Below are 25,405 nucleotides of genomic sequence, written 5' to 3'. Positions count from 1 at the left end.
CAAGTTAAAGGGTTGCTCCTGCTATTTAGTATTGCTCTTCCATTAAGTTGAGAAACTTGTGAGAGGCAGATTTTCAACTAGAGTGGTCAAAATGTATGCAGCAGAGGTCAAGAGCTTCACACGTTAGTCCTTTGAGACTAGTCCCATAATGCACCTCAATGGCACCTCTCATTAGACCTTCCCTACCTGTGAAATACCCTCATCTTTCAAACTTCATGCAGTCAGGCCAGTTTATAAAGCAGGTTTTCTATCAAATATAAACCCAGCTCAAGTTAGGCCTGAGGCCATTTTGCTATGGTGCAGTGATGGTAACAGTGAGCAACAGGTTTGGAGGTACATTTTCTCTCATTTGGTGAGAGATGTTTCCCAGTTAGTAGTAATGTGTAAATTCTGGTAGATCTTTACTTACTATACATGCAATTTTTGTTTTTATTTCACACTTGCTTTGGCAATGTAAACATATCTTTTGCATGCCAATAAAGCCTCTTTGAATTGAAGAGAATTAAATCCTGCTACTTTAAAAGGCAGTATGCTTGTGCAACACAACAGGATGTTCAACGCACTACCATTTCTGTTTAAATTAACATTTTGCTATGTTTTGTCCGGGCTGAACGCAGCCTAGATCATTGTTTTTCTCAGATTAAAAATAAAAGTCTGACCAGGCATAACAGGCTTGTTCAAGACGAGCCAGGCCTGTGCAGATTACAGATCACCGGCGATTGCCGCCCCACAATGCATGGCAGTTAGCTTTGTGTCCAACTTCATCCTGACTTGCTCTGATGTCATACAAAAGTGAGGTGGCTGCAGTTTTTAGAGCCAGGTGCTGCAGTTGCTCCAGCGACTGCAAGACCCGGAGCATGATGGGAAAAACCTGGCTCTCATCTGATCAAAGAGCTAATTGGTTTAGATGTCGACTCAACAAGATGACATTTTGGATAAACTTTTTATTTTTGTTGAATTTCAAAGATTTAGATGTTATTTGTCTGATTTGAAGTTCACTCAATCATAATTAAAACAACTGGGGACTGAGAACAAACTGTTGATTGTCTGATAACTTTTGAATAAATCGACATCAGATCTAACAGGATGTAAGTTTTTCTGTGACTTCCTGCACAGACTGAAGGCTGCTGGAAACTGTCAGTAAACTGTCCAGCGTAACTGCATTTTTTTGTCACCGCCTCCTGCGGCGGCTGCCTGATCTCGTCCACTTTTTAGGAGAGGCACAGATCATCTTGAACGAACTTATGAATAGCCTAACTGTTTTCATAGGCTGTAGTGCTCTTGAGGATGATTAAACTGACCTTTTTTTACTCTGTGTAGAATAAGTGGAGTGCCCCTTTAATGTAATTTTTTAGTTTAGTTTTTTATTTTCTATTTATGTATTCATTTTTCAAATAAACATCTAATGGTTAATGTATAAGCCTTTCACCATCTCCTTTGACAAAATATCAGTTCAGTTGCTTATCACATTGTGGAGCCATTAATAACAAGAACTATGCCATGCAGCGGTGAAATATTATTTAACTTTTGTTATCATTATTAATTTATTATGTGATTTCTTAAAAGAACCTTTCAAAGAAGCATTTAACCTACATTAATTTGACATTATTGAACAGTTATCCACAGGTGGCGCTTTGCTTCATGAACGCTTGTCAACTGACATACACGTCACTGCCCAGCTGGCGGAATGCGCATGCGCTGTGAATTCATTCGAGGAAGTGGTCAGAGGCAACTGAAACGACGGAGAAGAGTTTGTTGTTTTTCCCCCGCTCAGAGAGGACAAACCGGCCCGCAGCCCTGTCAACATGTCGGGATTTGAGAGCAACCCGTTCGCAGAGCCTGACAGCAGCAACCCTTTCAATGTAAGTGTGTGGTTTTAGAGTTTTAAAGCTGTTAAAGCAGAGTCGAGCCTGTGTGCTGACATATCATTCGTTAAAAGGTAGCCAGCACGTCAGGAAACTTGTTGGGTGGATGTCGGGGAGGGAACTATTTCTGCTCTCCTGAAAGTAATTGGGCAGAGACGGCATGATTGACAGGCGTTAAACCAATCAGAGGGCTGTTTTAAGAAAAAGGGGCGTGGTTTTGTGCGAGCCGAGTTGCAGGAAGTTAAAGTGTAGCTAACTAGGAATGTATGTCAAAGTTTTTTAGCCACATTACAGCTGTTAGTGTTCAATTCAAAATATATATTTGTATCGTTATGTGGCTTTTCTAATATGTAAGGAGTGTTTAATATAATTTTGTACTCCTGTGTCACCTACAACCACCAAAAGACACCCAGTTTCAGGCTAACTGCTGCACTGTACCTCCACTGGTGCTGCTGGTTTGCTCTTTGAAAAGACTTTCTAACCTACAGGATGTAGCCTAGAAGTCTGTTCAGTCTATGAAAAGCTCGGTAACTTCATTGTCTTTATGTCCACAAGATTCATTGAACTCAAACGACTTTTCTGTGCCTGCTGTGTGCAGTCAGTATTGTTCAATGTTCACAAGTAGGCCATCTATAATGTGAAAGTGTCAAAGTGGCTGACCTACAGCCGAAAGTGTTTCTTTATGGAAATGGAAAATGTCAGTGAGTGACTATTTTTGAAATGTACAGGGAATTAAATTATCCTTGGGATGTATCTTAACGTTTCAGATGAAGCATGCACTTCAGACTTTACACATTTGAGAGTGTAAAGTGTAAAGTTTCTCATAGTTTTTTTTTTACATTGCCCCAACATGACCCTTTATAGGGGCCCTCCAGTGACCAAATATTATACATTTATAAAGTTTGGAGACATATGAGAAACACATTATAGAAAGAATAGTCGACATAGAAGCAGCACAGGGTGAGATATCCAGACTTTTGTTCTCTAGCATATTTCAGACTTCAGTAATGCTGGATCCCAGGGCAGGGCAATATAAGGATATTATATCGTTATCAAGATATGAGACTATATATTGTCTTGTGTGTATCGTGATATGCATAAATGGTGTTTTTTCCCTTATTTTAAAGGCTGAATTACAGTAAATTGATATAAATATATCAACTTACCAGACTATTTATTTGCTTTAACACTTGCCTCAACCCACTTAGTCATTATATCCATGTTATTGATGATTATCGATCAAAAATCAAGAAATAATGTTTTGCTCGACTTTGTCTCCCAAACCTGGCATTAATGAAATGCTTTTGAGGAGATTTAAAAGTATCAATATATATTGTGTATGGAGATATAGCCTAAAAATATCGTGATATAGCTTTTAGGACATATCGACCAGCCCTACTGGATCTACATCTCCCATTACGTATGCTGTGATAACCTTTGTATTGCATGTTAGACGTTTCCTGTATGGTAAATTCTAGTGATGGGCATTTAAGTAATTTCCATATTGAAGCACTGGCATTAAATTATTATCGAGTACTTGAATACTTGCAAAAAAAACCTAAAAATCTGACGTAAGTGAAAATGTGGGTAGGGGTTAGCCTTTCTTTCTGCGCTGTGCAGTCTGTAGAGATTAGCTGCTATACGCAAATTTAATATTACATAGCTTGTACTGTGCACTAATTTCGTTCATTTCGATAATACATTCAGACATCACTCATATGCCTGGTCGCCATTCTGCCTGCAACATTAGATCGAGTGATGCTTGATAGAAAACCTTGAGTATTATCTGCACAGATGTTTTCATTGCTCATTTTTGTGCAGTAATAATAATAATGATAATAATGATAATATGGATTAGGGCTGCAACGATAAGTCGACTAATCGATGACTAATCGACTATTAAAATAATCAGTGACTATTTTAGTAGTCATCTAATCGGTTTGAGTCAATTTTTCGAGAAAAGTACAATAAAAGTACCCCAAAATACTCTTACTGCAGCTTCTTACGTTAAGATATTGGCAGCTTTACACACTCTCCCGTGACAGTGAACTAAAACCCTTTGGCGTGAGTACGCAACAAGACATTAGATGACATAATTTTGGGATTTGGAAGAGACTGACCAACATTTTTCAACATTTTAACACATTTTTTGATAAAATGATTAGTCGACTAATTGAAGAAATATTCGACAGATTAGTCGACAATGAAAATAATTGTTAGTTGCAGCCCTAATATGGATCTGCAATTATTCACAGATGGCAGTTAAGTCACTGTGTCCCATCCCAAAAATGTAAACCGGTTCAAGTTAGGTTCTGACATCATGCCCATCTCTAGTAAATTCCCACTTATTTCAACAAAATTTGATGGATTTTTTTATTATAATTTAATTATTATCATCATCATTAATTGTATTAACAAACCTACACCCTCGTAGGTGTAATCCTCTTTTTGTTTTTGCATTTTCCTAATACAAGAAAACCTTTGGAGTCTGCCTGGAAATCCCCACATGCATTTTTTTTCTTAAGGATACGACCCATGTATTTTCCTTTGATGCTGTAAAGCCATGAACACATTAACCTACTTTTCTGCAGTATGCATGAAGCTGTATATTTCCTTCATCTTTTCTTTGTTATTATGCAGAATGGGGTAGCTAAAATGGAATATTTGTAAGAAAAGAAATAACTGGCACAACTCTCTCTCTATCACTGCGCTTTGATAGGAGTGCCTGAAGCGTGACATTTAGGTCACAAGGACCTGCCTCAGCAATGTGGGAACGGTTGACACGCAAAATAAAAAGTGAACTGAATTTTAATGCATTAGTCACTATATATACTGGAGAGTTTGTAATGTGTGAGTTAGCCTGCTGAGCCACTCTCACAACCAGACTACAGTGCCTTTGTGAAACTGTACAAGATAACATCTTAACATCCTGGTTATAGCACCACATGCTGTAATGTTTCCTGTGTATATCTGTTAAACACTTGCAGTTTTCGGTCTTTAGGCCTCATTTGTTCAAGGAATTCCGCTTGTTGCAGAGCTGCAAACCGTTTGCATGGTAAAACAAGAAATTCCTGGCTCAATGGCAACCGGGCTTCACATACAGTGATGGCAAATAAATGCACGCTACATATCAAAGCTAAGAATCTGTGAAAACTCTTACGATTTCCGTGACATAAAATAATGCAGAGTCACACTTTATTGTATCAGGTGCACGACGGCTGTGTGACGTCAGCGGGGACCACTGTTTGTTTGCTGGGTGTGGCTGAACAAATAGCCCAGTGGCAGCTGGAGTATGTCGTCTGTGCTGTAGTGCAGGAGCTCTCCAGCAGGTATATCTTTATAAGCCTGCACTCTGCCATGACATTGAAATAGTCAACATGTTGCCAACTATTGAAAGTATTTCAGTCGGGCACCACTGAAAAATAACTGAAAACGTGCACCTTTTGTGACCTTGAAGTTTATTTTCTCCCAGACATCTACAGTGTGCTTTTATGACCATGTGCTTCTTAAAATTGTTGGTGCTACAAGGCTGTAATATGTGATATGAAGTGACTGAAGTCCATTTGTACCAATATCCAACTGCAGTTATGAAACAGCCACACCTAAGCAATCAACAGTTATCACAGAGAGTCCTGTTTCCCGGTACAGAGAGACTTTAAGGTCGTGATATCATGCAGGTGTTGTCCCAAATTTACCTTTATTGTGTTTTAGTTTATGATTAGTAACATTTCAGACCAAAACAATACAGAACCTTACATTAACATCAACAAAGAGCTGTTTTTGTGCATCTCTCCACATCCCTTTGTTGTTATTTGGCTTTGTCTTGTTTCAGCTTGTCCCAGCTCAGTCCTGATTTCAGAGATGCTTTGTGGTTGTTTTTCGTCAGATTGGTTACAGATTTCTTCATTCAGTGCTGTCAATGCTGTGTCATCAGAGGACACCAGCTGTCACTCACTTGTGTGACTCAGCAGGTTTTTCTCCTGCTTAGTTACACTGTGGTCAATAGGAAACCCATTTTGCATTATACGCTGTTTTGAATATTGTCATAGGCTGTGGAGATCAATGAAGATTTTTTTTTTTAAAGACATCATCTGTCATGTAAAACCTACCCTGATAAGATGTTTTTGAAAAAAAAAAACTAAGGTTGGCAGTTAACTAAGAGCCTAAAATGATGTGATTATTAATGTTTTTTAATTGATTGTTTCTTAAGACATGTTTTTGCTTCAAAATGGCCCCCCATAAGTGGTTCAGGAGTGAAACTGCTCAGACATCCCTGTGTTTCCTGCTGGGAATGTTTGCAGGTGTGTCCTGAGCTGATAAGTTTTAGTAAGTCACGTCACACTTTTAATGGCATGTCCAGTAAGTGACGTGTTGGGTTATCACATCAGGGTAATTGGAATAGTTGCAGATTAATTTTCTGCGTTAGATATTTACACTGTTTAATCTTGTAGTTAAAAATGCCCCACTGTGGGGCGTCGGTGGCTTAGTGGTTAAAGCAGGCGCCCCATGTACAAGGCTGTTGCCGCAGTGGCCCGGGTTCGAATCCAGCCTGTGGCCCTTTGCTGCATGTCATCCCCCCTCTCTCTCCCCCTCTTTCACGCTTACCTGTCCTGTCCAATAAAGGCAAAAATCAAACAAGATACAGCAAACTGGGTAGACAGTAAACATGGGGGGGACTTTGAGAAGCACAAGAATGTGAGCAAGTCTTGGTTCTGTTGTACTATGGAAAAGGAGGAGAAACTGGTGGAGTTATGGACTGAACAAGACTTGGTGTTTAATTCTGCATATATCTGAACCACCAGCCAGTGCTTATTTTAGTGAGGAGAAGCTACTGGACCAACTGGTGGTACTCCCCACATCTTTTTTAGGGTCACATGTACCCACACAGATCTCAACATTTTACTATGACCCCCCTATAGGAAGGTCAGTGTAAGGACGTGATGGGGTGGTTGTGTGCAACCTGTAAAGCGCCTTCAGTGTGATCAGGGCCTTAAACTGTTCAGGCTCCGCAGTCCGGCCTCTCATATTAGTTAGAAACATCTGAATAAACTGCCCCATCTTTATACTAGAGTCAATTAATGTTTTACAGCGCCTGTTAAGAAATGGTCGTTAATGATTCATCAGGACCTTTAGAGCTTATTGCAACAACAGCTGAGTGTTATTGTAGTCATTTTATGGCTTGGGTAAAGCACAGTACCAGATTTCATAGTCTAGGCTGACTTTTCTTTCCAGGTTTACCTTCAGTGTTTCGGGAAGTGACAGTTTCTAATGAGGAGTTCTTCTGAAGATAAGATAAACAGCAATAAATATTTTTATGTAAGGCCAAATACCAAAACTCAAGGTTAGAGTACATTTGAACAAACCAATGAGTCATATCCACTTAATAACTATGAATAACTGGTCTGATCTGTTGCTGACCCTTCACCACTGGCCCTATACTCAGAGACACTGTCCTGCACTTGGAAGGTCCCAAATTCAATCACAATGACCCCCGATATGTAGTTTATCCAAGTGTCTTATGTCATAGTTGATCAGGTTTTTGCATCAAATTTGTGGTGATTAGCTGATTGACTGATAATGAAGAGTGACCCATGTTTTGTTGTGTTCCAGGACCCGTCGGTCACACAGGTGACCAGCTCCAACACAGAACCAGTCGACCAGTTCAACCCTTTCCCTGCCCATCCCACAGTAAGACATCTGAAACCTGTGTCATTATCTTCTTGGTTTTTCTTTTTCTCTTCTGCTTTTTTGGTTTGTTCTCCTCTTGGTCCTTATCTTTTTAACATTTTCTTGCTTTTTGTCTTTTATTTTTTCTCCTTTGATCTTGATGGCCCTCCTCTATGTGCTGTTTTGCATGTATTTTGGTCTTTGTTCTCCTCTTCCTTGTTAATCTCCTCCTTTTGTTTTGATCCTCCTGCTTGCACTGACTCTCCCTACCTTTCATTTCCGTGTTCTCTGTCATTTTCCTGTTTGTCCTGGGCTTTTCTTGGTTATGTTGTCTCATCCTTGTACATCTCCTCACATCAGTGACATTTGTTTGCTTATTACTGTTTTTCAGGACAGCCTAGCTACCCATACCACTCCAGCCTCCACCTCTCCCTACCAGCCTGCTGTGTTACAGCCGTCTACAGAGCCAAGTCCGCAAGTGAGTCACCTATTACGAGATACTACACACTCCCTCTCTGCCGAGCCCTTTACTTATCTGCTGCAGTTGAAAAATACTACCCTGAAGTAGGACAGTACTTCCCTGGGTCCTGTTCCCATTTTGTGTCTCATGTGTACTGCAGCTCTGCTATTGTTCTCGCAGTTGGAGCAGCTGCATGCTTCAGTTTTAGACAGAATAAAGACAGTACAAAAGAACACAGAACTTGATGCAAGGCAGGCCCACAGGAAGTATGCTGGGCTTTGAAGCCAAATTTCACAGTGGCCACACAGTGTAATTACATCCATCACATGATGAAACCCAAAGAGACCTTCCCATAGACGTACATGACGAAAGAGACTTCTGTAAATCAGTTGATGCATTACAAATGACTCAAATCCCCGTTTCCACCAATATGGTACCTTTGGAACCAACAGTAACCCTTCAGACATGGTACCTAGACCCTAGGTCTCTCTCCATGGGATATTTGAAAATAGTGGTCTGTGCGTTTGGTCCTTCTCAGGCAAGCGCAGGGATTTAGTGTTGCCGGAGCCCACAGGAACACGGCTCCACGACACCATTTTTTTTCTCCGAGTGAGGATTAGAATATATGCAGTTCACATGATCCGGTCGAAATGAATATATATTTTCAATGCATGAAGTTCCACTCATTACTAAAAGTGTATGTCATCCAAGAGAGACAATAAAAACTAAAGTAATGGTCAAAGTTGTTTTTCTGTGACTCCAGCTGCTGCAAGAGGCAGCAAAACATCATTTCATTTTATAATTATAGTTTACTCATATATGTAAAACTCTCCACAGTATGAACAGTGGTTACATGAGCCTCAAAACCAGACACAACTCAGCCCTGAGCAGAGTGACCGTCCTCTATTGACCAATCAGACTGCAGTGTTCACAGCTCCACCTTTTAGCGCCAGATCTGTGTGCTAGGTACCCCAACAGAGGGGGATCTGCTAAAATTTGGAAAGTCTACAACCATTTTATACCCATTCATGTAAGCGGAATGCAAACCTGAAAGTAGATGGTTGACAACGTTGTCCCGACATCAGAGACAACTGCTGTATGAGCGCAGTGCAGAGTGGTGGCGATGAGCCAACCAATGGGATACACTCACAGGGACTCACATGTACTAACATGCAAACATGGCCAGCACTGCTGCCTCCGAAACAAACCACAGAGAAGCTCAGATTACAACACACACAGTAAGCATGACTTCAGTCTCTGCTCAGTACATCATTACTCCACTACATCTTTACATAGCAAATAGTTGTTTGCTGCTATATTAATGCTCTAAACGTCATATACAGCTCCTTATGAAACCTGGAAAGATGTATGTAATTGCTGTTTGGCTCAAGGCTCAACTGCCTAATTAAGGTTGTAATGTTTACTTAATTGACAGAGCCCAACAACATCTGATAAACAGTATGTCATCAGTCTGACTTTTACTTTTAGCTGACAGTTTTCTTATTTCAGCTTGCAGCTGTAATATCTTTAATAAGTGGATGTGACTAAGAGCTCACCATCCTTTCTGCCTCCGAGTACTGTCTCCTCAGATAGCAAGTGTCACTTGAAGATGTTTGATTGCCCCATGGACATGTACTCAATTTACACATTATTATAATGTGCCTCCTTGTTCCATCGACAATCTTATAAATATTCATGAGTAGCACCACAGATCACCTCTGACCTTTTTTCTGCCACGTCAGACATCAGATCCGATGATCATGAATATGTATTTTGGTTTTACAAACAGTATTGTTGCCTTTTAAAAACTCTTGTGAATGAGAGTAGCTGATGACGTCCACATGCAGCTTTTCTGATAGTTCACAGTGGCTTTCTCAGATGTTATATGTAAGATATTAAAAATATAATGATGTCTGTAGTGATATCATTTTGCAGTGTTGGGTTACAATGTGTTTAACATGTAGTTGTATCTCCTGTTTCTATGTAATGTGAAACTCCCGAAAGCTGCTGATGTGTCTCTGCACCACTGTCAGCAAGATAAATTCCTATACGTTCAATGTGTTTGTTGAGTAAAGTGTTTTCTGACTCCTTTTCTTTTTCGTCTTCTTCCTCAGGCGACTGCTGCTGCAGCTCAGGCCAATCTGCTGAGGCAGCAGGAGGAGCTGGAGAGAAAAGCTGCCGAGCTGGACCGCAGAGAGAAGGAGATCCAGAGCAGAGCCTCAACAGGTCATTGCAGACAAAACCCTTCCTCTTCTCTCTGCAGCACAATCACAAGCAGCACAGCTTCCTGCAATATGTGTATTATGAGGAATATAGAAACATTTTTTTGCACACAGGCTGTGACAAATGCTCTGATGTCCACATATATAGTTCTACAGGGGTTCATGCACCCTCCCAGAACATGTTTTTCATTATGTGATAATATAGCAGAGTATAAAATTCATATCTTACTATATAATGACGAAAACTCTGTCTGTGGGTGTGTCTGTTCCACGTTTTTCTCCTCACTGACTTGGTCAATCCACGTGAAATTTGGCACAGTGGTAGAGGGTCATGGGAGGATGCGAATGAAGCAATATTACATCAATTGGCCAAAGGGGGGCGCTATAGCAACTGATTGAAATCACAAACTTTGAATGGGCATATCTCATGCCCCGTATGTCGTAGAGACATGAAACTTTGCACAGAGATGCCTCTCCTCATGAGGAACAAATTTGCATCAAGAACCCATAACTTCCGGTTATATAGATTTTCCGCCATTTTGAATTTTTTGAAAAACACTTAAAATCGATCTCTTCCTAGGAAGTTTGAGCGATCTGCATGAAACTCGGTGAACATAATCTAGGGACCAATATCTAAAGTTCCCTCTTGGCAAAAGTTGGAAAACTTACTAAAACTGAGCTTCTATAAGGCAATGAATATTGCGGAGGGCGTGGCTCATCACATAAAGGTGTATAACATCTCAAGGGTTTCACCGATCACCACGCAACTTTGTAGGCATATGACCACACACATTGACCCGATCAAACAAAGTGGGGGCTAGAGAGCTAATTTCTTATCTAAGCCTAACCGCCATATCGATTTTTACTAAACTTGGTAGACATGTAGAACAGGACGCCTCAAGGTGACTGGAGAAATTTAACTCTAATTGGCAACTGGGTGGCGCTATGACAACAGAAAAATGCTTAAAAATGGCTAAATGTGACCGATGGCTGTGGCTCCCCCTGTGGCTGAATGTTGTTTTTTTTCTAATTTTTGGTATGACTAAAGCACTATTCGGACGGGATTAGTTTTACATGGGGAAGTGGGGTAATGTCACTTTGCCATGGGACGTCGGTAATATTAATGGCGAATTCGCACGGGATAAGAAATATCAGTAAAACTACCACAAGTGGGAGGGGTAAATCCATTCACGCACCACCATCCCCTCCTGTCGTCATGTGCGTATGACATTGCTTCCTGTGCGTACCACACTCGAACACACTTGAATCATGTTCGTCATAGGCCCACAGTACCTGAGGTTTCACACGGACTTGTCCGACTGTAAAGTGCAAAACTGAGTGCTTCTTCAAGAACCTCCATGCTTGAAAATCTGTGAAAAACCACTTGTAAACAGGATATGACGAAAAATCTACACACATATTTACTGCTGGTCTATTCACACGGGATTAATATTACCTGAGGTAAAAAGGAGGTGAAAGGAGCTTGAGTTTCCTATGTTTTTCTTGTTCCCTTGTCCTGTTGTTTGTGGGATATGTGGTGCACAGGCTGTTGTCAGTCATTGAGAAACACACTCACAGCTGATTAATTACCTCACACTTGTGCAAACAAGTTGGATATAATAGTGGTGAACACTCTTTACAAAGGTCCAGGAGGACCGAAATGTTAGTGTTACTAATAAATTGTGACTCTGAGCAAGAGCAGTGTGCAGGATTTTCTTTGTAAAGACTGATATTCCAACGCACCTGGGACAGTTGGATGTGCGACTACCTTTCTTCAAACTAGGTTACAGAATCTCAAATGCAAACATTTTCATTTAAAACCTGAACATCAGACAATTTTACCTTCTTTATAGGGCTGCCTTACTTGTGATGGACATTTGTCATCATCTTTGACATTTAAATAGGCAGAATTTTAATAGAAATATCATTTTAATGTTATTATTATGCTCAGATATCTTATGTATGAGCTTCAGTAGATGGACAGTTGACCAGTTTTTCAGTCATGGAAAACACCTGGAAAATGAGGGGAGAAAATGTATTGTCCTGGAAAACTATTTCAACGTTCTCCCATTTTCCTTTGGCTGAGAACGAACCATTTGGCTATCAGAGCTCTTTAAACCGAATGACATTGCCATCTGAAAAGTTTTGTTCTGTTCAGGATCATATTAATCAAAGGTTAGTTTATGGACGAGAGTATTTTAAATAGATTGCTCTCTGTTATGTTGTGGAAACACTGTGAGCACATCCCCGAGTCGCGCCAGATGGTCGCACATGCAGGTTGCATGACATGACATTTTAAGTGGCTCAAACTCAGACAAATGTAAATGAAGTTGTTTGGATGAGAGGTTCTTGAGAGAGCTGCAAGCAGCGAAACTGGAGGTAGCAATCAACCCGTTCCAAGCAGGCACATTTTAAATGGACATTGCAAGTGAACTGCCGTACATCTTTAGGTGTTATTCAATAATCAATTGGTCCGAATTTCGTAGCAGGTAAGAGATGATTTCATAGATAAATTATAGCCACAGACTGCATGTCTTCTAAATCAGACTTCCACAGGAAGACAAAATCAAATCAAGTTTTTTTATATAGCACATTAAAAAACAATCCCAGTTGACCAAAGTGCTGTAAAAATTAAAAGAATGACACAAATATATATCAATATAACATCGGTAAGAACAATTACATACGTAAACAAAAGAAGAAAAAAATAGTAAATATTAAAACCAAAGGCCATTGAAAACATGTACGTTTTAAGATTCATCTTAAAAGTGTCAGTGGAGGGGGAGCGTTTGATTGAGGGTGGAAGGCTCTTCCAAAGCTTTGGAGCAGCTACTGCAAAGGCACGATCTCCCCTTACCCACCAGCCTCGATTGTGGGACACTTAAGAGACATTGTTAGGAGGATCTAAGAGGATGGGAGACGTTCTATGGATGTATTTTTTTTTTTAAATATTCGTTTTGATGAAAAAGCTATACATATGACCTTTAAAGACAGATAAAAGAACCTTAAAATCAATCCTGTATTTGATAGGTAGCCAGTGCAGGGATGCTAGCACTGGTGTAATATTGATGTAAGTGTGATATCTGGCTGTCATATCAGCGAGATCATCACTGAAATGTCCTGGAAAATTATCTCTAGAGACGAGTGGGAACACAGAGGAAGGAGACAGTATGCAGATTCTCTCATCAGCTGTGTTTATACATTTATACAAACACATGATGTACTCAAACGTCTTAAATATACCACATTAGATATCTAACTGCTTGCAGTCTTTGCTTCTAAGTAAACTGTGTTCAGCCTGCAGCATGAGAAATGTTCCATCTGTTTGTCTACATGCTTATTTATATTATTGCTGTTCTGCTTAGTGAAGTCTGTGCCCCTTTATTTCTCTCAATATAATATTTTAAAATATTTTTTGAATGTGTGAATTATCAGGAGACAGGCTGACATTGACTCCCCCTTTCCATCTGATATGAATGTGTCAGTGTTTTAAATCACAGATTTCCTGTTGGTGGATGTACAAGAAAGTTAGTGAAACTTGTGAACCTCAACATGTTTCTTTTTAATAGATGGGGTTTCCTTCTCCTACGGTGGTGAAAACTGTATTTTGTCTCTGGTGTTTACAGGTAAAGAGAACAACTGGCCTCCACTTCCTAAGAGCTTCCCCATCAAACCATGTTTCTATCAGGACTTCTCAGAGGAAATCCCCCCCGAGTACCAGAGAGTCTGCAAGATGATGTACTATCTCTGGATGTGTAAGTACATTTTAGTAATAGGTGTGCATCAGGGCTGTAACCTAAGCAATTCAAGTATGTTGAATACATTTTTAGTATCTTTTCCTTTTGTATACAGGAAATGGCACTCGGCACAAAACCTGAGATGTCCCACCACACAGCATTTTAAGACTTTAATGTATTTTGATGATTCCTTGAAATACTTTCATCCTAAAACATATTTTCTGTGCTTCATATAAAATGTGATCACAGGGGTCTTTATACACAGAAGTAACAGTGCTGCTGTAAAAATGCCACCTTGTGGCAACATAAACACTCTGCATGCAGATCATTCTGGTACCTGCTGCAGCTGATGTGAAAGATGTGTGTAATACAACTTACAGCCTGTAGGCCACATTTGGTCACCAGTAGGGTGGTGGGTGGCCCCCCAAACCATTTTCTAATATATCCATCTGATGAAAATACATACATATGCAGGCTGCCACTGGCCCCTGGCCTCCTGTCATTTTGTAAAAGTGGCCTCCAGCCAATGCAAATTGAGAATCCCTGGTTTAATATTTAACAGTCTTTTTCCTTTGGAGACTTATTTACTTCTTGACTTATGCTGAGTTACATATATAGAACTCATTCACTTAGTTTATGAGAATGTTTTGGGTTCTCTGTCCTTTATATTGTTCTCATTTATGATTTGTCATCTTGTTTTTAGATTATTCCAATTTCGTTCTGCTTAACATTTCAATACATGTCTGAAGTGCTAAGTAGCAATTACCATAATGTTGTGGTATGTTCATCAGTATTTACAGCAGTTGTATTAGAGGCTTTTCTGCTGCATGAATGAAGATGATGCTGATATTATTTCTAGTATTACCATCATTGACTCTTGCTGTTTTTTCCTCTGTTTCTTCAGTCAACTGTGTGACTCTGTTCCTCAACTTGCTGGCTTGTTTGGCGTACTTCACCACTAATACAGCCAATGGTGTGGATTTTGGCCTCTCCATTCTCTGGCTCATCCTCTTCGCTCCCTGCTCCTTCCTCTGCTGGTACCGGCCCGTCTACAAAGCCTTCAAGTGAGTCAGCCTTTATAAATTTAAGTATGCATTCACAGACAAACACTTGTCTTTATCTGGACACATTTTCCCCACAAATACAACATGCTATGCCGTAGCTACAGCATTGATTCAATGCAGAAGTATAAATTATGCTTAACTACTGTATTTACACAATTAAAAACCAATACTCCACTCATTTATGGAGACCTGCAAGACACAACATTGTCAACATTGTCCAGGGGGGCTTTTATTTTGAAATGGAGACAGGACGTGTTGAGGTAAAAAGACTCCTACTCTCTAGATGTTCCGCTGCTGAGCAGCAGTGATCTGCACCGGAGCAGCGCTGCTCACGCGGGCAGTGTGGCTGCTCTTATCTGTTAACACAGTTGCCAAAAAATACAAGAGGTTCCATGATGCACACGCGCTACTCATGCAGGCAGTGTGTCCCAGGCATTACACTCACTACAATGTGGTGCACAGCGCAAATGTCGTTGCTAGTTTCAGACATTTTTATGGCAGTTTGTAAGCAGCAAATGTACCCAATGCACCCATCTGTGTGCCAGTGGGCTGTAGGTCTTAAAATCAGGTGTGGTCAGGCATATCGTTGGCGTGTTGCTATTTTGAGGCAGCAGGAAGCGATTGTGCGATTGACCAAAAAAGAAACTGAAGTCACTTAAAGTCACAATGGTGTGGTGTTTTCCTGCCATTTAAAGGGCCTTATTATCTTTTTTATTTTGATTTGTCAATAAAAATATTTGAAGTGTAATTTTGACTGAAATGTTTGTTGTTTTCTTATTTTCAGGACTGACAGCTCCTTCAGCTTCTTCTTCTTCTTCTTTGTCTTTTTCTGCCAAGTGGTGATCTTCATCATCCAGGCTGTAGGCATCCCCTACTGGGGGAACAGGTGAGTCACACGCTGTATGTTTCATGTTCACATTGGGAGGGTTTATGAAATAAAGGTTCAGTGGTTTGTCCTCAGTGATCCTTGAATTCTCTGATAATAACATTTTTTCAAGTATATTGTGCCTTTTTAAATGTAGCGTAAGCTCCAAGTTAAAGTTAAAAAAAAATATACAATTCCAAATCCTGTTTGCTTAAATTGTAGATTTGGATGCCAAATTTGATTCATCAACACATAAATTGTAATTAACATTAGTTTGAAAAATTTAAAAATGTAATGTTGTTCCTCATGAGATAATGACTTTACAATTTTTTTGCACAAATCCAACCATGATCTAAAATAAAGTTGGAATAAGATACAAAAAATAACGGTGAGTTTGAACATCTGAACAAATTGCAGATTGACTCCTGATTGATTTAAAGGGAATGTTCATTGTAATTATGGTTCCTTGGCCTCAGTATCAGAAGCACTGCCTCTCAGCTGGTCTCTAAGCTGCTGTCCTTTCTCTTTTTTTCTCATCTGCATTCCTTCATGTCTTCTGACAGCGACTTTCCATCCTTCAGCCTCTAGCCTGCTGCCTCTCTGTCTGCTGGTAACTCTGTAAGTTTCTGCTTCCCACTGTTTCTGCTACGTTCTTCCAACACTCACTCTTCTTGCTTTGTCTTCGTAAACTCGTATTTTGGTTTTTGACAGTACGAGTTAAGTGGTAAAATGATGGGCTTTGCCAAGAAGAGGTGTGCCAGTATACTGGTTTTAGTGAATACTGTGGTGAAACATTCTGGTGGGTTGTGGCTCAGGAGAAAGCGCGGATCGTCCACTAATTGGACGATTGGCAGTTCAGTCCCCGGCTCCTCCAGTCCATATGTCGAAGTATCCTTGGGAAGATAATGAACCCTAAAAATTTGGAGCTTGTGAGTGTGTTTGAGTGTTTAAAACTGAGTAGCAGGTGGCACCTTGTACGGTAGCCTCAGCTACCAATGTGTGTCAATGGATAAATGTAACAAGTAGTGACTATAAGGGTGCCATACAAGTGCAAGTCCATTTACCATTGACAGTAACATTATCATCAACAATTTCTAACGCTGTCTTTACTGCGATTAGCACCGTTTTCAGATGATTTCTGATCAAGCACCTTTCTAGTGGTCAAACAGAGGCAGAGCAACCACAGCTCCTGGTCCGTTTAGCTCTGAGCTCAACTCTGACCATGACTTGCTATGCTAACAGTAGCTAGTCGAGCTCCTGAAGCAGGGCTGGTTCATTGGTTCTGAGTTGCAACCCAATCACCAGGAAAGAAATTTGTACGTTTCTGCAAACCACGGATGCATTACATTAGTACATTATTTTGTTACGGATATGTTTCTTACACTTAACACTTTCAACAACACTGTGGTTAAAGCGTGGAGAGGTTTTGGTGGCGCCCTCACTGCTTGAAATGCAGCAATGTCTCTGTAAAAGACAGCCACTCATGGTGGCAATAAACCCTGGTGGATAAACAACATCAGGTCGCTTTCAGGTTCAACGTAATTGAATATATTATTAATGGAGCTTGTATCGTTTAAAATGCGAGTACTCTTGATGGTGGTGATTGAACTGTTCTGAGATTTACCCCAATCTCTTTTGGGGTAAGAGCCTTTGCTCAGTTCTCTTATTGTTGCTGCAGTATATGAACTTTCCTAAATATATTCTTACTATGTGCATATGTAGGCGTGTGTGTATTTTTACATGTGAATGCTCATATCTGTGTTTCTGATGTTATATTTGAACCTGTAAAGTGTGCAGAGACTCTGTCAGTGATGTTTGGTTTCAAAATGGCACTTTTCAGAACGACCCTTGTCCAAGGGGCTCTTCATTTGCACCTCTTTCATTTTATAACAACCCTTCTCATCTCATCGTGGCTTTGCATAATATCAAAACAGACACAGTGGAGGGGACTCTTACTTGTTTTATAGCTCTTGCTTTGCAGATGAGATGCAAATCACAAAGCAGCACAAGTTTAACAACAAAGGCACTTTTGGGAAAATGTGCCCACACTTTGATATGTGTTTTATTTGATCTTTGAGAGCATGCACTCATGTTGTAATAATGCCACTTTAATTGTTTGTTACTGAGTGAACAATGTGTTTTTTTAAGGGGAGACTCCACAGGTGGAAAGGGTAACACTTAAAACTAACAATTATCACCATGTAGGGGTGGGCGATATGGCCCTAAAATAATATCATGATATTTCAGGTTATTTTTGCGATAACGATATTCTTGATGATATGACAAATTTGTAAAACAAATATTTTATTATCAATTTAAGAAAATAGAATTGCAACAAAATAAGTGATATAGTTTTACAGTTTGCCTTCAGATATTCAGTAAAATCTAAACAAAAATGATCTAATTTCTTTAGTTTGTGAACAACAACAGTAACTCAGAGTGAGATTCAGGTTTTGTATACAATATTAATAGTTCAACAAAATAAAATCTACCACAAATTACACATTTAAACAGCTCCCAAATACAAACAATGCATCCTGATCAGATGCCCGACCCACCTCAACTGACCCCTTTTGATGCGAAGGAGCAGCGGCTCTACTCTGAGCTCTCTCCGGATGTCCGAGCTCCTCACCCTATCTCTAAGACTTCTGAGGAAACTCATTTCAGCTGTTTGCATCTGCGAGCTCATTCTCTCTGTCACTACCCAGAGCTCATGACCATAGGTGCGGGCTGGGACATAGATGGACCAGTAAATTGAAAGCTTTGCCTTCCGGCTCAGCTCCCTCTTCACCACGATGGTCCGGCACACCTGCATCACTGTAGACACTGCGCCAAACCACCAATCCATCTCACACTCCATTCTACCCTCACTCGTGAACAAGACTCCTCCTCTTGGGGCAGTAGCTCTCTCCTAACCTGGAGGGGGCAATACAATGTTTTCCAGCAGAGAACCATGGCGTCAGACTCGGAGGTTCTGACTCTCATTCTGACCGCTTCACACTCGGCTGCAAACTGCCCCAGTGCATGCTGGAAAAGATACTTCATATAATTAAACATGTACTTTTGCTTACATTTCTAGAACAGAAATCTGAAATAAAATAAACACCTAAATGTGTATTTTGGACATTTTCTGTCCACTGCCCTGAAAGACAGCATGTAAAGGAGGCAAAATAGCCCAAAATCTCAAAATTGACAAGTGCATGAAAAAACTGTTTTCACCTGTAGTGTCTCCCTTTAAGATGTCCGCCTTTATTTGACAACCTTTTTATTTTACCTCTTCTTGCATCTTCTCAGCTCTTCTTTTTAACGCTGCTTCTTCTCTCCCTAAATGTAACCCAGCTTTCGTCCAGAACACATTTACTCTGTATGTATCTTTATACATGCTTCATACTGTTGGAGATGACCTTCAGGTTAATCAGTGTTGTTCATGAGCTCATCATATACTTAATGTTTGTTGACTCCAGTGGTTGGATCGCTGCCTTCACCATCATCGGTAAAAACAAGGCGGTGGGAGCCATCATGATCATAGTGGCCATCCTGTTCACCATCTGCGCCGTGCTGTCAGTCATCCTGCTCAAGATGGTGAGACTCTGTCCACTTTTCTTCGTATATTCCTTTAAGTTTTAGGGTTAGCAGATATGTCCTGTAATCAATCTGTGCTTTGACTTATGAGTTGAATTTAGTTTTGTTGCTGTTTGCATTTAAATCTCAGAGGGATTTTGGCAAAGGGAATGTGACAGAAAGTAACTGAGTATGACAGGCCTACAATTTTAAGTTAATTAAGTATCTTTTCTTGGTTATAAATACTTAATAATTGCCCATACTTGTTTTTACGGTTTCTGCCTCAGTGCTGGTAATAATCATGGCCAGAGGCCTCATGTTTTTGAGTTGTGCATCTGTCCATCTGAATTCCTTCAAATTTGGCACAAACGTCCACTTGGACTCAACAATAAACTGGTTGGATTTTGGTGATCAAAGGTCAAAAGTCACTGTGGCCTTGTATCCATCTTATTCTCATGAATGTGATATCTCAGGAAGCATCGAAAGAATTTCCTCAAATTTGGCACAAACGTCCACTCAGGTTAGCTGTAAACTGTTTGTTAGTATTAATACAAATGTGATCTAAATGCATAAATTTATCATATCCTCTCACCGGCCACTTTATTAGGTACACCTTGCCAGTACCGGGTTGGACCCCTTTTTCCTTCAGAGCTGCCTTAATTCTTGGTGTCATAGATTCATTAAGGTGCTGGAAACATTCCTCAGAGATTTTGGTCCATATTGACATGATGACATCACACAGTTGCTGCAGATCTGTCGGCTGCACATCCATGATGTGAATCTCACGTTCCAAATTTACACCAAATTCTGACCCTACCATCTGAATGTTGCAGCAGAAATCCAGACTCATCAGACCAGGCAACGTTTTTCCAATCTTCTATTGTCCAGTTTTGGTGAGCCTGTGTGAACTGTAGCCTCAGTTTCCTGTTGTTAGCTGACAGGAGTGGCACCTGGTGTGGTCTTCTGCTGCTGTAGCCCATCTGCTTCAAGGTTGGACGTGTTGTTGGTTCAGAGATGGTCTTCTGCAGACCTTGGTTGTAACCAGTGGTTATTTGAGTTACTGTTGCCTTTCTATCATCTTGAACCAGTCTGGCCATTCTCCTCTGACCTCTGGCATCAACAAGGCATTTTGGCTCACTGGATATTTTCTCTTTCTGGGACCATCCTCTGTAAACCCTAGAGATGGTTGTGTGTGAAAAACAGCCCGTCTGGCACCAACAACCATACCACATTCAAAGTCACTTAAATCACCTTTCTTCCCCATTCTGATGCTCAGTTTGAACTTCATCAGGTCGTCTTCACCATGTCTATGCCTAAATGCATTGAGCTGCTGCCACGTGATTGGCTGATTAGCTATTTCAGTTAACAAGCAGTTGAACAGGTGTACCTAATAAAGTGGCCGGTGAGTGTATGTCCCTCACAACTATGACACCACGCAGCTGTTTACTCATGAGCTCTTTCTCCTCAGGTCCACAGCATGTACCGCCGGACCGGAGCCAGTTTCCAGAAGGCCCAGCAGGAGTTCTCGCAGGGCGTCTTCACCAGTAAAACCTTCCAGTCAGCTGCTGCCACTGCAGCAACCTCCGCTGCACAGGGAACCTTCCAGGGAAACTAAGCAATGGTAGACTGAGCTCAGCTGAGCTCCATTGAACAGGTCAAGGTCTATATGTTATCAGGTCTAGATGATTAACTAAAACAAAGCTGAATGAATCAGGAGGTTCACTGAGAACTTCCTAGAAGTTATTGTAACTCAGAGGCTGCAAATTATAATCGAACCTTATAATGTATAGACCTTGAGCTAGGTGAGGCTACATTATTAGCCTCCCTCCTTTCACCCCCACTATCAATGCACACATAATTCCCCATGTTGACTTTGCTTCTCACACTCAGCACGTCGTCTGCAGAGTGACTGCGTCGACTCTGTTTGTAAAAAGCAGTCCAGGGGAAAGTCACACATCAAGTGCATTATGGGGTGGAGAGCATGAATGAAGTTGACTGATGGTTATCTCAGTTTGTCCTGGCTTTGTATATTATGTGTGCACTTTTTGGCAACGCTCTTCAATGTAATTTGTGAATGTGTAAGCATGTGTGTGTATGTGGGTGTGTGTGCGCCGGCATGCTGATCTCATGTCTCCATGTGGGTGCAGTACGCTTTCATTTCTGGACGCTGATCCTGTAATATAAATAAGATGAAGTGTTTCAGCATTTCTTTCTGTCTCACAGGCATTTCTCTTTTTGTTGAACCTGTTTTGGTAAGCTATTACTTTTGTGCTCCGCAAAATTTCAGTCTCATAAGCAGGAACAAACGGATAAGTCGTGCAGTTAGTCGTAATCTGTCTGGTCTTAGATTTTGGGATATTACAGTTACTGTAAATATTCTTCTAAATCTGTGGTTAATTATTCAATGAGGAAAAATACTTAACTCATGCATGATCTCTGTCAGATTGTAGCACTACGCTTGTAAAACATGCCTTTGACTTTTGTCTGGAACCAAACTTTTGCCAAGACCTTTCTGGAAAACCACCGCGGTGTCAGAACATTAATGGAAATACTGTATATTTTGTTATTAGGTATCACATGAAGCGGTTTCTATTTAAAGATCACAGCCACAGAGGAACTCAGAGTGTTTTGCTTCCAATAATTTCATGCTTGTAAATTTAATTTCCACTGTGATTTAGAATACAGAGACAAAAAAAAAAAAAGATTCAACTTGGGGCCAAATTATGTATTAAAGCATCCGATCTTTGTTTCTTACCATGTACATTGTTTATGAAGCAGCCTCAACCTTTCTTTTTGATCACTGCCTTTTAAGAGTTGTTTCAGAGGAAACCAAAGCAGTACTGACAATAAAATGGAACATTTTGCTCTTAAAATGTCATAAAAGTAGAAATTCACACAGTTTGCGTCAACGGGCTGAGCCTGTTGAATCAGATTCACTACAAACAGTGAATGCAAGAGGTGGAGCGGTTTATTTTTCATGATGCTCAACAGTGTATTCAGCTATAATCTGAATTTTCTACTAGAGAGGTGTAAACTTGCCAAAACACTTTCATTTTCTTTGAAGAGAACCAGTGTCTCATATTCACTTTTTTCGCATAGATCGCCTGTTTCAGCTCCCTGAAGTCTTCCTTGTACCTCTCTAAGATGACCAACAAGCTCTAAATTATTTGTTTCGATGTGTATTTTCAGTGTGATTTCTTACATCCGATTGGACGTAACACACGTGAGCATTCTTGAAAAATAAACAACTGCAAACTCCGATCATTTGTGTGATGTTCTTGCAACAGACCGGTTTAATTTAAGGTTCGATCTTACATCCATCATATAAAACAAGACTTGTATTACCCCACACATCGCTGTGTGCATCGTTTTGAGAGAACAGAATTCAGTGCCTTTTGTATTTCAATATTGAATATAGCATCTAATAAAATGCTTTGCTTTCATTTAAGGCTGTCATTGGTTTTTTTTTCTTGTAGAATCTTATCACAATCCTTTTACAGATTTTATTGTAAAACTTTCATAATATATGACAAAATATATATTAAAAATTCTGCAAAATTCTTTTTTGTTTCCATCCATTTTCATCCGCTTATCCGGGGCCTGGTCGTGGGGCAGCAGGCCAAGCAAAGCATTCCAGACCTCCCTCTCCCCAGCAACACTTTCCAGCTCCTCCTGTGGGATCCAGAGGTGTTCCCAGGCCTGATGAGATATATAATCCCTCCAGCGTGTTCTGGGTCTGCCCCGGGGCCTCCTACCAGTGGGACGTGCTCTGAACACCTCTAACAGGAGGCGCCCAGGATGATCCTGATCAGATGCCTGAACAACCTGAACTGACCCCTTTAAATGTGAAGGAGCAGCGGCTCTACTCTGAGCTCCGTCTGGATGTCCGAGCTCCTCACCCTATCTCTAAGGCTGAGCCCAGCCACCCAATGGAGGATACTCATTTCGGCCGCTTGTATCCGCGATCTTATTCTTTCGGTCACTATCCAGACCTCATGACCACAGGTGAGGGTTGGGACGTAGATGGACCAGTAAAGCGAAAGTTTTACCTTCCAGCTCAGCTCCCTCTTCATCGTGACAATCCGGGGTCTTTGGGTTTATTGGAGCCTCTAAGTTCTGATGAACCCTTGTTTGACATTTTTGCACTGGTGATCTGTCGAGTAAGAACTAATGAAATAACCACCATTTACCATACACATTCAGTCTGTGTACCTGGAATTAAGAGTTAATTCAAGTTTTGCATAACGTTATTAAAATGGCCTAAAACTTGCTCACAGACACACATTTCAGTTTGGCAGGCTGCAGATTCTCCACAAGGGGGAGCTGTTTAGTCACTGTCAGATGTTTCATGCCAACCTGCACCATCTAAGGCAGTGGTTCAATTTTGATAGAAAAAAAAAATGCGGCAAGAACACTGCCTTTGTACTGGCACTGGTTTGACTGGAACTGCAGCTGCGCAGATGATTCTGTATCATCATTCTGTTAGATTTTCATATTTCTTTGCTGATGTGTTTCTTACCTGCTCAGATGTTACCGAACTGAAATACCTGCCCTTAACTAGAACATTTAAACTCATTAAACAACAGCTCAACACACTGTAGACAGCTCAGTAGCTCAGGCCGTCGTCTCATCTTTGATACAGAGTCTCACACTTTTCTGTCAGTTGCTTCCTCCTCTCTATTTTTAGTACAGAGGAGACTGGACACAAAGCAAAGAGGAGAGGGCGACCTTTGTGACCACTTTGTGTCTGCAGTGACCCAGACAGTCTGTGGGGAATCTGCACTGGAGCCCAAACTGCTGCTTCTACCATCTGTCTGTCTGTGAGTCTGTCTGTCTGTGTTTCTCCAGGCTCTGTCACTCAGTCTGTAGCTCAGAATAACACATTCATCAAACACAGCCATCAACAAACTGGGTCAGACGGGTCGGCTTCCTGAGCAGACGGGCGCTTTTAGAAATACAAATATGCAGTTTCACTCTTCTCTGCAGCCACATGCATACAGCATTAGTCACATATAGAAGGAGACTGTAGCCAGTGACTGTTTCCCTTTGTAATGTCCGTTCTACAAGGTGAATGCTACAGAAATACAATCCATGTTTTGCTGACATGCTGCGAGTAATGAGAGACGGGTAAAGGTCACATCCCTGTGGTTTATCTTCAGCATACTAATTACCAAACAAACTAATTACCAACACCTGGTTTCCCCAACAAATCAGCCACAATGAGGGTTTGCTCTTCCACATTAAAGGGACAGTTCACCCCAAAATCAAAACTATATATTTTCCCTTTTACCTGTAGGGCTGCTTATAAATCTAGATTGTTTTGGTGTGAGTTTCCGAGTGTTGGAGATATCGGCCAGAGAGATGTCTGCCCTCTCTCCAATACTATGGAACTACATGGCACTCAGCTTGTGGTGCTCAAGGCGCCAAAAAATACTTTTGAGAAGAGATAAGATAAGATAAAAAAGAGCAATTAAAATTAGAAATATCCGAGGCTGAAATAGTACAAACATTTAAAACATTTGCACTCAAGAAAGCGCCAGGAATGGACGGATTTCCCGTTGAATTTTACTCAACTTTTTGGAGCAAATGGGCTCCCTTATTCATTCATATGACAAGAAAAATGTCAAAAAATCCAGTCCTTCCTAGATCTATGTATCAAACAATGTTATATTAAAACCAGGTAAGTCTGGAGAGTCCCCTTCAGACTATAGACCTGTAAGTTTACTCAATTGTGATAATAAAATATTAACTAAACTTAAAAGTAATAGATTAGCAAAGGTTAGACCAGTTATTAAAAATAGACATTTGCAAAAAAATACAAGAACATGTTTTGGTATAATACAACATGCAAAAAAAAACATAATATAGGTTTAGCAGTGATGGCGTTTGATGCCGAAAAGGCATTTGATCGGCTTGAGTGGCCTTTTTTGTTTAAAGTTTTAGAAAAATTCAACCTACCGGCTG

At 40.5% G+C, this 25,405-nt stretch overlaps 1 protein-coding gene across 1 annotated transcript; it reads left to right on the top strand.

The window, feature by feature from the left end:
* The first annotated feature begins 1,693 nt into the window (after window positions 1-1,693).
* scamp2 (secretory carrier membrane protein 2) lies at window positions 1,694-22,884 on the top strand. The gene is made up of 9 exons (XM_050072616.1): window positions 1,694-1,862; window positions 7,476-7,553; window positions 7,924-8,010; window positions 10,107-10,218; window positions 13,841-13,969; window positions 14,856-15,015; window positions 15,800-15,901; window positions 19,345-19,462; window positions 20,910-22,884. The coding sequence occupies exons 1-9, from the start codon at window positions 1,806-1,808 to the stop codon at window positions 21,054-21,056; spliced, it is 990 nt and encodes a 329-aa protein (XP_049928573.1). The 5' UTR covers window positions 1,694-1,805; the 3' UTR covers window positions 21,057-22,884.
* Window positions 22,885-25,405: the final 2,521 nt, after the last annotated feature.

This window comes from Epinephelus moara, chromosome 20 (assembly GCF_006386435.1).
Source record: "Epinephelus moara isolate mb chromosome 20, YSFRI_EMoa_1.0, whole genome shotgun sequence".
Classification (NCBI taxonomy): domain Eukaryota; kingdom Metazoa; phylum Chordata; class Actinopteri; order Perciformes; family Serranidae; genus Epinephelus; species Epinephelus moara.
This window is presented reverse-complemented; position numbering and strand designations above follow the sequence as displayed.

Excerpts from the sequence above, each read along its gene's own strand:
- scamp2 (XM_050072616.1), top strand. The coding sequence starts at position 1,806 with ATGTCGGGATTTGAGAGCAACCCGTTCGCAGAGCCTGACAGCAGCAAC. Across the intron at positions 15,016-15,799 it reads CCCGTCTACAAAGCCTTCAA|GACTGACAGCTCCTTCAGCT; the intron begins GTGAGTCAGCCT and ends TCTTATTTTCAG. Across the intron at positions 15,902-19,344 it reads ATCCCCTACTGGGGGAACAG|TGGTTGGATCGCTGCCTTCA; the intron begins GTGAGTCACACG and ends TGTTGACTCCAG.